General features: G+C 40.5%; 1 protein-coding gene across 3 annotated transcripts in view; it reads right to left on the bottom strand.

The window, feature by feature from the left end:
• The window catches only part of plch1 (phospholipase C, eta 1), a 221,712-nt gene that overhangs the window by 159,826 nt on the left and 48,068 nt on the right, over window positions 1–13,818 (bottom strand). Inside the window, exon 1 of one of the 3 annotated variants that reach the window (XM_062059984.1) lies at window positions 4,920–5,058. The exons of the other annotated variants lie outside the window; for them this stretch is intronic. Within the exon in view, the coding sequence (XP_061915968.1) occupies window positions 4,920–4,962 (43 nt within the window). The 5' untranslated portion in view covers window positions 4,963–5,058. Of the gene's footprint in view, window positions 1–4,919; window positions 5,059–13,818 lie in introns of those variants that run through there. 3 annotated transcript variants of the gene reach the window in all.

The following is a 13,818-nucleotide window of genomic DNA, read 5'->3' as shown; positions in this document are numbered from 1 at the left end:
GGTGAGGGAAACGAGCGCTCAGGGAGACATGCAGGAAAATGGAACCAAAATAAGAGCGTGGACAGGAAATAAACACAAACAGAGGCATTCCAGTCAATGTGGCCAAAGTTGCTACTTTTCATTGTCAGGCAAGTTCTTTACCAGCAAGCAAACGCCACTGCCCCCTACAGCCAAACCTTTGAATCACACCTCAGAACCATACACAACATTTCCAACGCTACAAAATCATATTTAAACAGAATAACTAAGTTTAAAATATGCATAAATCGAGGACAATAATGTCAACAATCCTCAATGGTTAGTTATGTCGACAACCGTTTATGTCGACGTCAGTCAGCTCGTCCGAGGGGACGTTGAGATAACTATATATATATATATATATATATATATATATATATATATATATATATATATATATATATATATATATATATATATATATATATATATATATGTATATATATATATATATATTATATATATATATATATATATATATATATATATATATATATATGTATATATATATATTATATATATATGTATATGTATATACATATATATATATATATATACATATATATATACATATATATATATATACATATATATATATATATATATATATATATATATATATATATATATATATGTATATATATATACATATATATATATGTATATATATATATATATATATATGTATATATATATATATATATATATATGTATATATATATATATATATATATATGTATATATATATATATATATACATATATATATATATATATATATATATACATATATATATATATATATATATATATATATATATATATGTATATATATATATATATATATATATGTATATATATATATATATATATATATATATATATATATATATATATATATATATATATATATATATATATGTATATATATATATATATATATATATATATGTATATATATATATATATATATATATATTATATATATATATATATATATATATATATATATATATATATATATATATATATATATGTCTTGATTAGATTATCCAAAAAAAAAAAAAAAATAGTGCTCGATGCCATGGTAGAGCGTAATATGTATGTGTGGGAAAAAATCACAAGACTATTTCATCTCTACAGGCCTGTTTCATGAGGGTTTCCTCAATCATCAGGAGATTTTAATGGAAGCATTCACATACCATGGTTTATATAGGGCACAGAGCGGGTGGGTACAGGCAGGCTCATTACACATGAGCCAATCACCACGCCCCTACGCCTGCCTGTACCCACCCGCTCTGTGCCCTATATAAACCATGGTATGTGAATGCTTCCATTAAAATCTCCTGATGATTGAGGAAACCCTCATGAAACAGGCCTGTAGAGATGAAATAGTCTTCTGATTTTTTCCCACATATATATATATATATATATATATATATATATATATATATATATATATAGTGACAGTCTAAGATTGTCAGTATGACAACATACGGTGTTTTACTTATTATAAAAATACATTTTTGAAGGTTCCTGCCTTGATCTCACATGACAGCTATTATTAGTTTAATGTATTTATTTTTATATCCTGTAAAGCGCGCCTATATTTGTTTTCACTTCCTGTTTTTGTCCATTTACCACCACTTAAGTCTGACCGCTGGCTCCCTCACATGTCCCTATTTGCCAATCAGGCTTCGTCTTATGCCAGCCCTGTCCTTTTGATCATTTTTTGCTTTGTACCATCATGCCACATAGCTTTCCCTCCGCTTCTCGTGGACATTCCTGCAGCACTATTGTTGTTTTGTCCTCCATCCATCCATCCATTTTTTCTTCCGCTTGTCCCTCTTGGGTGGCGGGGGTGGCTGGACATTAAATACATTTTGACCTGCACTTCGCCTGCCGTCTCTCCATCCTGGGGTCACAACCAACTCAACCACCACAACAAAACGTGACCCTTTATGTTCATCATTAGAGTTGAGACTGAATTTAATTTTTTAACAGATGTGTAAGTTACCCATGCCTTGGGCACTAATACACCCCCATACCATCACAGATGCTGGCTTTTCAACTTTGCACCTAGAACAATCCGGATGGTTCTTTTCCTCTTTGGTCCGGAGGACACAACGTCCACAGTTTCCAAAAACCATTTGAAATGTGGACTCGTCAGACCACAGAACACTTTTCCACTTTGCATCAGTCCATCTTAGATGAGCTCGGGCCCAGCAAAGCGTTTCTGGGTGTTGTTAAAAAAAATGGATTTGGCTTTGCATAGTAGAGTTTTAACTTGCACTTACAGATGTAGCGACCAACTGTAGTTACTGACAGTGGTTTTCTGAAGTGTTCCTGAGCCCATGTAGTGATTGATATCTTTTACACACTGATGTCGGTTTTTGATGCAGTACCGCCTGAGGGATCGAAGGTCATGGTCAATGTTGGTTTTCAGCCTTGCCGCTTACTTGCAGTGATTTCTCCAGATTCTCTGAACCTTTTGATGATATTACAGACCGTAGATGGTGAAATCACTAAATTCCTTGCAATAGTTGGTTGAGAAATATTGTTTAGTTTAGTTTAGTTTATTAAGGATCCCCATTAGTCTACACCGCAGTGGAGACTTTTCTTCCTGGGGTCCAGTTCTTAAACTGTTCGACAGTTGTCATGACATTTGTTCACAAAGTGGTGACCTTCGCCCCGTTCTTGTTTGTGAATGACTGAGCAGTTCATGGAAGCTGCTTTTATACCCAATCATGGCACCCACCTGTTCCCAATTAGCCTGTTCACCTGTGGGATGTTCCAAATAAGTGTTTGATGAGCATTCCTCAACTTTCTCCTTTTTTTTTGCCACTTGTGCCAGCTTTTTTGAAACACGTTGCAGGCATCAAATTCCAAATGAGCTAATATTTGCAAAAAATAACAAAGTTTACCAGTTCAAACATTAAGTATCTTGTCTTTGCAGTCTATTCTATTGAATATAGGTTGAAAATAGAGATGTCCGATAATGTCTTTTTTGCCGATATCCGATATTCCGATATTGTCCAATTCTTAATTACCGATTCCGATATCAACCGATACCGATATATACAGTCGTGGAATTAACACATTATTATGCCTAATTTTGTTGTGATGCCCCGCTGGATGCATTAAACAATGTAACTTTACCATGAATTAACGTGGACACCGACTTAAACAAGTTGAAAAACGTATCCGGGTGTTACCATTTAGTGGTCAATGGTACGGAAAAGTGCCAACATGGCACTGCCATATTTATAATAGAAGTCACAAAGTGCATTATTTTTTTTAACATGCCTCAAAACAGCAGCTTGGAATTTGGGACATGCTCTCCCTGAGATAATCCTAATACCCACTACAAATATGGGGTGTATTTACATAAATATAATACAATCATGTGTGCTTACGGACTGTATCCCTGCATACTGTATTGATCTATATTGATATATAATGTATATATTGTGTTTTTTATGTTGATTTCATTAAAAAAATAAAAAAAAAAAATAAAAAAAATTATTTTTTTTTTATTAAAGAAATTTACAAAAAAAAAAACTTTTTTTTTTTTTTTTTTTTTTGTAAATTTCTTGTGCGGCCCGGTACCGGTCCGCGGACCGATTGGTACCGGGCCGCACAAGAAATTTACACACAAAAAAAAAACAATTTTTTTTTTTTTGTGTGTAAATTTCTTTAATAAAAAAAAAAAAAAAATGGCCCGGTGGTTGGGGACCACTGTACTAGAGCATACTTGCCAACTTTGAGACCTCCGAATTCGGGAGATGGAAGCATTCATCGGCCGATAATATCGGCAGGCCGATGTTATTGGACATCTCTAGTTGAAAAGGATTTGCAAAAAATCATATTCTGTTTTTATTTACCATTTACACAACGTGCCAACTTCACCGGTTTTGGGGTTTGTACTACTTTCAAATATTGCCTGTACAGCTGAAGATTTAATGATGGCGATAGTTTGACTCCTCCAACAGATGTTTTCTGTTGTTTACTACGGGAAATAAATTGTAGGTCAACAAGGTTTGTTTGTATTACGGTGAGAAATGTGCTTGAAAGTAAGTAGCTGCAAAATGCTATTATTCCCCAAACGTTCCATTAAAAAAAAGAAACCACATGCATGTGGAATAGCAAGGGAGGTTAATAGAATTCACTAAAAAGAGGAGAAGAGAAGGAGGAGGAGAAGGAAGGATGCAAGCACTCCCCTGGTGTCTGTTAGCTGTTTCTCTGGCCCGGGGCGACAGAGAGGAAGAGGCAGGCGAAGAGGAAAGACAACGTGCTGAGATTCATCTTCATCAACACACACATTTTTTTTTCTTACAGGGAAAAGCCATTTTCTTTGGCGTGGGAGATTTTTCCACTTGTCTTGTCATGATGTGATGATGCCTGAATTAATTAGATTTTTTTTTTTTTTTTTAAATAAGGGGATGATGTCCTCATTTGCTCCTTTTTTGACTCTTTTAAAAAAAAAAAAATCACACATGTGTGACCAAGGTGCAAAAAAAAAAAAAAAAATGGTGGCATTGTTCTGAATGAGTCATGTGACATGCTGCAGCCATTGGACCCGGCGGGGGGTCCTTTCAACATTGCAGTCAATTAGAGACACATATTTAAAGCTCTCCGGGGCTAATAGTGCACGCCTCGTGACACTTAATGTGAGGCTTTTCTGCCCCCTAGTGACACGCACAACAGTGCCACTGACCAGTTTTTCCGGACACTCACCAATTATTGCGCAACACACGTGCAAAACCATCACAATGCAGATACACATGTTATGTAACGGGTGGGTTTGATAGTGGGAAATCAACACAACCTTGCAATCAGAATAGAGAGTTTACGCACAATGAGCTACACATTGTTATTGTCATCATCATCATCATCACTCACCTTTCTCCAAACTGAGATTCCTGCAAACTTCAAGTTCCGCCATTGATGACTCTCGCAGGGTCCCTCCATGCGCGTTTCAATGCACCATTGCACTCTCATGTACCACCGAAAACACGCACGACTCCATGCCCACTTGATGAAGAATGATGACTCCCCCCACCCACCCACCCCGCCATGAAAAAAACAAAAGAAGCGAGCTCCTGGTGGGCACCTGCCTAATGCGCAGCGTGGATGTTGGCCAGTGCGCGCACATCCACTCCTCTCAGTCTGGGTGTGTAAGCCGATTTCTCACACGCTCCATGGACCCGTGTGTGTGTGTGTGTGTGTGTGTGTGTGTGTGTGTGTGTGTTAAGTCAAGAGGATACAAGTGTGCATGCTACAAGAGAGTGATGATGCAAGCAAACATCCACACTTCTTGAGGGGGGTTCATGTTTGGATCACATTGTGTGTAAACACCACTACGCCAAAATAGTGACCCACTTTGCGTTGTGCGTCGCCCCCGATTGGGTCTTTTTGGAGTCGACACACGCACACACCTGGAAAGCGCATGTGTGTGTGTGTGTGTGTGTGTCCTTGTATTTCTACCCTTCTTGAGACGTCAACAAGGAAAACCAGCTTCCATATGAGGAGCGGTGGACAAGTTAGGACAGAAATCATGGTCCCGATACGGAAAACCATTGCGGCTAATAGAGCGCCAAATTCTGGAGTCCGTGAACATTGCTCCAAAGTCAGGGGTTTTTTTTTGCTGATTTAATGTGCATACAAAAGTAAAGATTGACAGGTGCAAAGGCAGCAATATATGATAAAACAAGACGGCAGCTAATTCATCCCCTGAAAAAACCCCGCCAGGTGAACAGCTGATTTTACGACTTCCGTTGCTGACGTAAGACAACCCATATGTGACCATAGGTTGAACAAATACACTACTAGTGGCCATTAACAGGTAGCTTCTACAGCTGGGTTGACCAAAGTGCGGCACAGGGGCCATCTGTGGTCCGTGACTCGTTTGTCATCGGCCTTAAGCATATTACAAAAAACAAAAAATAGAGATCTCATTTGCACCCCTGGTGGTGAAATCTATTAAAATTAGGGTAGTCCCAAAAAGAAGGGATTTTTCAAATTGACTGTGTGTCGGTTATAAAAGTGCTCCCCGTCCGGTCAGCATATGAAATAACAAGTGTGTGTAAACATTTGAAGTGCTCCTCCTCTGGCCAACATATGTATTAAAGGCCTACTGAAATGAATTTTTTTTATTTAAACGGGGATAGCAGATCCATTCTATGTGTCATACTTGATCATTTCGCGATATTGCCATATTTTTGCTGAAAGGATTTAGTATAGAACAACGACGATAAAGATTGCAACTTTTGGTATCTGATAAAAAAAAAGGCTTGCACCTACCGGAAGTAGCGTGACGTAGTCAGTTGAACATATACGCAAAGTTCCCTATTGTTTACAATGATGGCCGCATGAAGTGAGAGAGATTCGGACCGAGAAAGCGACAATTTCCCCATTAATTTGAGCGAGGATGAAAGATTTGTGGATGAGTAAAGTGCAAGTGAAGGACTAGTGGGGAGTTGAAGCTATTCAGATAGGGAAGATGCTGTGAGAGCCGGGGGTGACCTGATATTCAGCTGGGAATGACTACAACAGTAAATAAACACAAGACATATATATACTCTATTAGCCACAACACAACCAGGCTTATATTTAATATGCCACAAATTAATCCTGCATAAAAACACCTGCGTGTTTGTTACGCTAGCTCCTAGCTCCTCTGCTAGCTCCTAGCTCCATAGAACACGCCAATACAATTCAAACACCTGATCAACACACACAATCACTCAGCCCAAAAGACCGTTCACCTAACCCAAGGTTCATAAAGCTTATATATTTTAAAAAAGTTACGTACATACGCAAAAAAAAGCCAAAGCTGCATACTCACAGTAGCACGTCTGCGTCTTTGTCATCCAAATCAAAGTAATCCTGGTAAGAGTCTGTGTTGTCCCAGTTCTCTACAGGCGTCTGTGTATCGAAGTCAAAAGTCCTCCTGGTTAGAGTCTCTGTTATCCGAGTTCTTCCATCTTGACTGCATCTTTCGGGAATGTAAACAAAGAAGAGCCGGCTGTGTACTGTTGTGGCTGACTACGTTCGAAAAATACGTCCATTTCGCACCGACAACTTTCTTCTTTGCTTGCTCAGCTTCCTTCTCCATAATGCAATGAACATGATTGAAACAGATTCACAAACACAGATGTCCAGAATACTGTGGAATTATGAAAAGAAAACAGAGCTTTTTCGTATTGGCTTCAATGTGGAAGGCATACCCGTGTTCCCCGGTCTACGTCACGCGCATACGTCATCCGCAGAGGCGTTTCGAACCGGAAGTTTAGCGGCAAATTTAAAATGTCACTTTATAAGTTAACCCGGCCGTATTGGCATGTGTTATAATGTTAAGATTTCATCATTGATATATAAACTATCAGACTACGTGGTCGGTAGTAGTGGGTTTCAGTAGGCCTTTAAGCGTCCATTATCCGGTTCGTCCTATAGGGATGGGTACTGAATTGGGTACTTCTTTAGGTACCGACTAAATTTTGTTGGTACGACCAGATAGTGATTTACAGAGAACTGGTGTCCCTAAATCCACCGGGCACGTGTCTGGTGACGGCGGTGAGCGGAATGCCGTTGCAGCTGGCGCAACGGGCGTCCATGACCTGACCGACGAGGAAAGGAGGAGTACGGCTGTCAGACGGGCGCCTCCACAGCAGCCTCTGCATCTTTATCATCAACATAAAGCCGAGAGACCTTGCACCACCCTCCGTCAGCAGTCGGGGTCACCCATGGCAGAATCCAGCTCTGAAACAAGGATCCCAGTGTCCCATGCGATTACTTCGGGGTCGGTGAGGCGACCCCTGGTAGATTGTTTCCAAAGGAGGAGCTGTGATATCAGCTCCGTCTTGGCACGGAAGCAGTGACCAGCAAACTGTGCACGATGTTGGCTCAGACGGGTGCTTGCTCGAGATAAGTTGCCGTATATTTGCTCCAAGAAGGGATGGGACTGCCACGACAAGCCTTGAACCCTTCGAAGCAGGTTGGTATAGCAACAGTCAAGGCGTTTGTGAAGGCGCGCATTGAGGGTTCTGGAGCCGTACATGAGGATGGCTTCGATAGTAGACTTGAAGAGGTCTAGCTTAGCCTCTGCAGCAGGCGAGCAGGCAGCTGGGCTAGAGATCTAGCAGGCTGCTGGGCCAAACTTGCCAACCCTCCCGATTTTCCCGGGAGACTCCCGAATTTCAGTGCCCCTCCCGAAAATCTCCCGGGGCAACCATTCTCCTGAATTTCTCCCGATTTTCACCCGGACAAATATTGGGGGCATGCCTTAATGACACTGCCTGTAGCGTCTTCTCTAACCTGAAACCTTCACCCCTTAACAGCCGCATGCTGTCCAGGCGTCCGCTTTTCCTCCATTTAAACAGCGTGCCGGCCCAGTCACATAACAATGTAGCGTTGGACGGGTTTATCCATGGTCTTTACTCGAAGATGTCAAGAAATGCTGACACATTGTATGAACTTTTAACTGGTTTAATGACAACGTTAACTTCAAACACATGCACACACACACACACACACACAAGTGAATGCCATGCATACTTGATCAACAGCCATACATGTCACACAGAGGGTGTCGTATAAACAACTTTAATGCTGTTACAAATATGCGCCACACTGTGAACACACACCAAACAAGAATGACAAACACATTTTGGGAGAACATCCGCACCGTAACATAACATAAACACAACAGAATAAATACCCAGAACCCCTTGCAGCACTAACTCTTTCGGGACACTACAATAACATCTACGGCTTTTGGAGCTCAGTGCACAACTGCTTACACAACAAGAAGGAGATGAAGCAGAAGAACGAAGAAGAGACATGGCGACGACGAGTAAGAAGAAGAAATACGTTTGCAAGTTCCAAAAATGATTGGGAAAAATAATTTCATTTCACCCAGGACAGCCCGAAGGGGAAGGGGTATGCTGCCTGCACCTCAACCCCCCTATCCCCCATCTCCAGAATTCGGAGGTCTCAAGGTTGGCAAGTATGTGCTGGGCTGGAGATCTAGCAGGCTGCTGGGCTGGAGGTCTAGCAGGTGGTGGTGTCGTCAGACCCACTGGTGGAGCAGTTGGCACCTGCGTCAGACCAACTGGCGGCACTGGCGATTGCGTCGGCGGCAGACCCATTGGAAGCGACACTGGAGATGCTGGCTGCGGGGTCAAAGCAGGAAGTAGCTGTGCGTACCTCGCCGCACAGCCTCCCATAGCCCCCCCTAGGGGACGAATGCCAGCCATCCCCAAAGAATCTCACAGATGAGAGTGATGGGTAGGAGTGAGCTTGAGGAGAATCAGAGGAATCCAACCATGTGGCCATAAAATGAAAAAAATTGTCAAAGAGGATGGTCCCCTCAGCAGCCCTGGCCATTATGCAGCTGGTTAGCTCCTCTAGTTCTACAGTAGTCTGAGGGACTGGAGTCACTGCGAAGTCACTTGTAGGTCGGATCATTCGGACCTTGTTCACACTGCAGGGCAATTTTGATTTTTTTGCCCATTTGCGACCTATATCAGATTTTTTTCATGTCCAATTCCGAATTTTCCATATCCGACCCAGGCCTCTTTCATATGTGGATATAAATCGGATATATATGCGATGAGTCCTCAATGTAAAAGCTCCCGCGCTGAGGTCGCATTCATTCGAGCAGAACTGCTGAGTACGGGGCGCATTGCTGCGAAGGTCGTGTCCCTGAGATGCAGGATGAATGGCAGGAAGGAGCTTGGAGGTGAGAATTCTATTTTATTTCCAAAACCACGGCAATACAACAGAGCGATTGTCACTGGGAGCGCAGGTGAAGTAGGAGTACAAAAGTTAACTTAGCATAGCCTGCAACATAAACGTAAACAGTCAAGAGACCCTGACTGAGTGGATCACGAGGCAAGGTTTTAAATAATGAGGTCTGTGGCCAAGGGCCACAAATTAACAAGCTGTGGACTGCAAATGTACCCTGGAGACACCTGATCTTAATAATAATCCCACTATGCGATGTACTTGTCATAAAAATAATAGCACAGGTTGTGTGCAGCGGTTTAGGAGAAGAACTACACCAGAGAGCGCCCTCATTTTTTCACATGACTGTAGAGCAGTTCTTCTCAAAAAGTGTGGCGGGTCCCCCGCGGGGGGTCGCGGTACAATGCCAAGGGTGGTGCATGTGACCCAGGGGAACATGCTTTATCAGTATCATGCAGTATCTTGCTTCAAAAATACCATGCTCATTGTAGCCATTAACCCTGATTTTCTCATTTTGATATAAAAAAATAAATCATCAAGTAGTTTTAGCCATTTTTGTTTTATATGTTGAACTTTTTTATATGTTGTGCTCCTAAATTAATGTTGATTAATTTGAATTAATTATTATTTATTGAGTTTATTCATTATTAATTTTCTCAGGATTTAATAGTTTTTTGTTTATTTAATTTCAGGCAAACTGATGCACTTACATTTTTTTTCTGCAACAGACTAAAAAACAATGTCAATGAACGTATTCTCTGTTGTGCAGCAGGAAGGGGATTCATTCGGCCCCATTCGTCGCAGTTTACCCGACACATGAAACGTGACAAATTGGGAGGGTGCACTATCCACTTTAGCCGCCAGACGACAATACTAGGGTTGTACGGTATATCGGTACTAGTAAAGTACCGCGATTCTAATGAATCATATTCGGTACTATACCGCCTCTAAAAAGGCATGACGGCGCATCGTCGTCACGTCGTGACATTGCTGGTTTTACGAGCAGACGAGCATGTTCGGCAGCGCACAATCACGGAGTACTTACAGGCAGACACAGTGTGTTGACAGAAAAGGGAGAACGGACGCATTTTGGTTTAAAAACTAACGATAAAAGTGAATTTATAACACTGAGACGCCCTCAGGAAGAGGTGCTTTAAGACATGGCTAGCTAGCTAACGGCTAACGTCCATCCCCCGTCGGCAGTGTTTTAGCTACTTCTAAATCACTAATCCTCGCCTCCATGGCGACAAATAAATGTGAGGTTTCTTACAAGTATCATCCCTGTAGGACGAGCAGTAGCTAAACATGCTTCACTACACACCGTAGCTCACTGGCGTCACAATGTAAACAAATGCCATGGGTGGATCTACACCTGACATCCACTGTAATGATACCAAGTACAGGAGTGTATCTAGTCGATACTACTATGATTACATCGATAAGGCGAAAATTGCAACAAGAATCATATGTTTAATGTACCATAATATTTTTTATTAAAATAAAGCCAATAATTCCATTTTTGTGGTCCCCTTTATTTTTCGAAAAGTATCAAAATACATTTTGGTACCGGTACCGGTACCAAAATATTGGTATCAGGACAACCCTAGGTAGTACAGTGTTGAGGATCTTAAAATATGTTTTGTGGCAATTCCAAGTTTGACCATAGCATCAGTTGCTATGTATAGTAGTGCTATCCATTAGCAGACTGCATTGCCAAATTATTAACTCTACCTTCCTCTTATGCAAGATCCACCCGGTAATGGGACCATATGAATCTCTTCCCTACTGTAAGTTGATCTACATTTCTTTCTTTTTTGTTTTCTTTAATGTTAATAAGGATACAATTTTATGCAGAGGTGTACTTGTAACAATTGTATAGACCAGGGGTGTCCAAAGTGCGGCCCGGGGGCCATTTGCGGCCCGCAGGTAATTTTTTAACGGCACATTCTAAAAATACGATGAAAAAGAAATAAAAAACATAAAAAGTGGTATGAAAGAGCAAACAGGTGAAATGTAACAAGAAAATGTTGCATTATTTACTCTAATAACACAAAGCTGCTATGCAGGCCGTTTCTTTCTTTAAAAAATAATAATGAATCAAAATCAATGTCATTAATAATTATTGACCTATTCAAAGCTCCATTTACTTCACATTAAATATTCCACTTTGAGATATTTTGGGGGGAAAATGTTGCCTATTTTTTGGTTGCCATTTAAAAAACATAGTTTTTTTTAAAGAAGGGCCTAACGAACAAACTAAAAACATAAACAACAATAAAACTTATAATTGACGGATAGATCTGAAGTTGATCTTGAGACTATTGTGGTAAAAATTTAAAAAAAATGTTGGATTTATTTTTTTAAACTTTACTGAGCAGGACCCTTTTGCCTTTTTAAGACTCCAATTATTACATAATCTCAAATATTCCACTTTAAAATTTTATTGGGGGAAAATATTACATATTTTGTGTTTTTTTCCATAAAAAAACACGGTTTTCCGTGACAAAAATTGCATACAACTTAAATCTTTAAAAGTGTTATATTGACAGATAGACCTAATGTTGATCTAGAGATTTAAACCTTGAATAATAATAATAATAATAATAATAATAATAATAATAATAATAATAATAATAAATAATGACACATTTGTAATATTTTTTTGGACCAAAACTTTTTGGGGTCCCCGGTATCAAGTCTGAGTGGAGGCCTAAATGTATCTTTTTTATACATATATTGTATTGGTTTTTAAAATAAAAAATATCAAAATGGCCCCCGCTTGATTTGATTTTTCCATGTGCGGCCCTTAGTGGAAAAAGTTTGGACACCCCCGGTATAGACAAATGATCCTACGATACGGAGAGTGTGTGTGTGTGCACAACTGTGGGTCGCTGGCAGAGGGTACCAAATCGGTTAGCGCAGTCTGAAAGAAGATAAAGAAAATAGATGTCTGAACACCAGTGTCACCCTCAGTTCACTGTGTGTGTGTGTGTGTGTGTGTGTGTGTGTGTGTGTGTGTGTGTGTGTGTGTGTGTGTGTGTGTGTGTGTGTGTGTGTGTGTGTGTGTGTGTGTGTGTGTGTGTGTGTGTGTGTGTGTGTGTGTGTGTGTGTGTGTGTGTGTGTGTGTGTGTGTGTGTTCTGGCAATGCCTACTTAATGGGGACATCGCTCTGTTTACACAGTCACCTTTAGGGGACCTCTGACGGTATGGGGACAAAAAAACAGGTCCCCCAAAGGGAAACCTTTTTAAATGATAGTCAGATCCATTCTGAAGATGCCTAAGTGATGTTTAAGCTCTGGCCCAAAAAACATGTTTACTGGTTAGTTTGAGTGTGAGACATTTGCACAGCAGCCCATATTGCATCCGTACAAGTTTGTGTGAATTATGCAAAATTATTTACATTTGGTCCCCATGAACCATATTAACTCTTTTTCCCCGGGGTCCCCAGTAAGAATGATCAGCACATTACTTCATCAATCCAGAGATTTAAAGACGGGTATGAGCTAACTGGGCAGTGGCCATTTTACCTCTTTTTTTTTTATGCCTCCACAACCTGTAGAAAGGGTGGTCCCCACAAGTGATGATCAAAAACTTGGTCCCCATTCCAAATGATAACCAGTATGTGTGTGTGTGTGTGTGTGTGTGTGTGTGTGTGTGTGTGTGTGTGTGTGTGTGTGTGTGTGTGTGTGTGTGTGTGTGTGTGTGTGTGTGTGTGTGTGTGTGTGTTTCTACCCTTCTTGAGACACCGACAAGGAAAAGTACCTTCCATATGAGGACCGGTGAACAAGTGAGTTCAAACCCCGGCCGAGTCATACCAAAGACTATAAAAATGGGACCCATTACCTCCCTGCTTGGCACTCAGCATCAAAGGTTGGAATTGGGGGTTAAATCACTATGAATGATTCCCGGGCGCGGCCACCGCTGCTGCCCGCTGCTCCCCTCACGTCCCAGGGGTGATCAAGGGTGATGGGTCAAATGCAGAGAATAATTTTGCCACACCCAGTGTGTGTGTGACATTCATTGGTACTCTAACTTTTACTTTAAGTGATGACAT

Source organism: Entelurus aequoreus, linkage group LG10 (assembly GCF_033978785.1).
Source record: "Entelurus aequoreus isolate RoL-2023_Sb linkage group LG10, RoL_Eaeq_v1.1, whole genome shotgun sequence".
In the NCBI taxonomy this organism is placed as follows: Eukaryota; Metazoa; Chordata; class Actinopteri; order Syngnathiformes; family Syngnathidae; genus Entelurus; species Entelurus aequoreus.
Note: the sequence above shows the minus strand (reverse complement) of the source record. Positions and strands in the feature narration are given on the sequence as shown.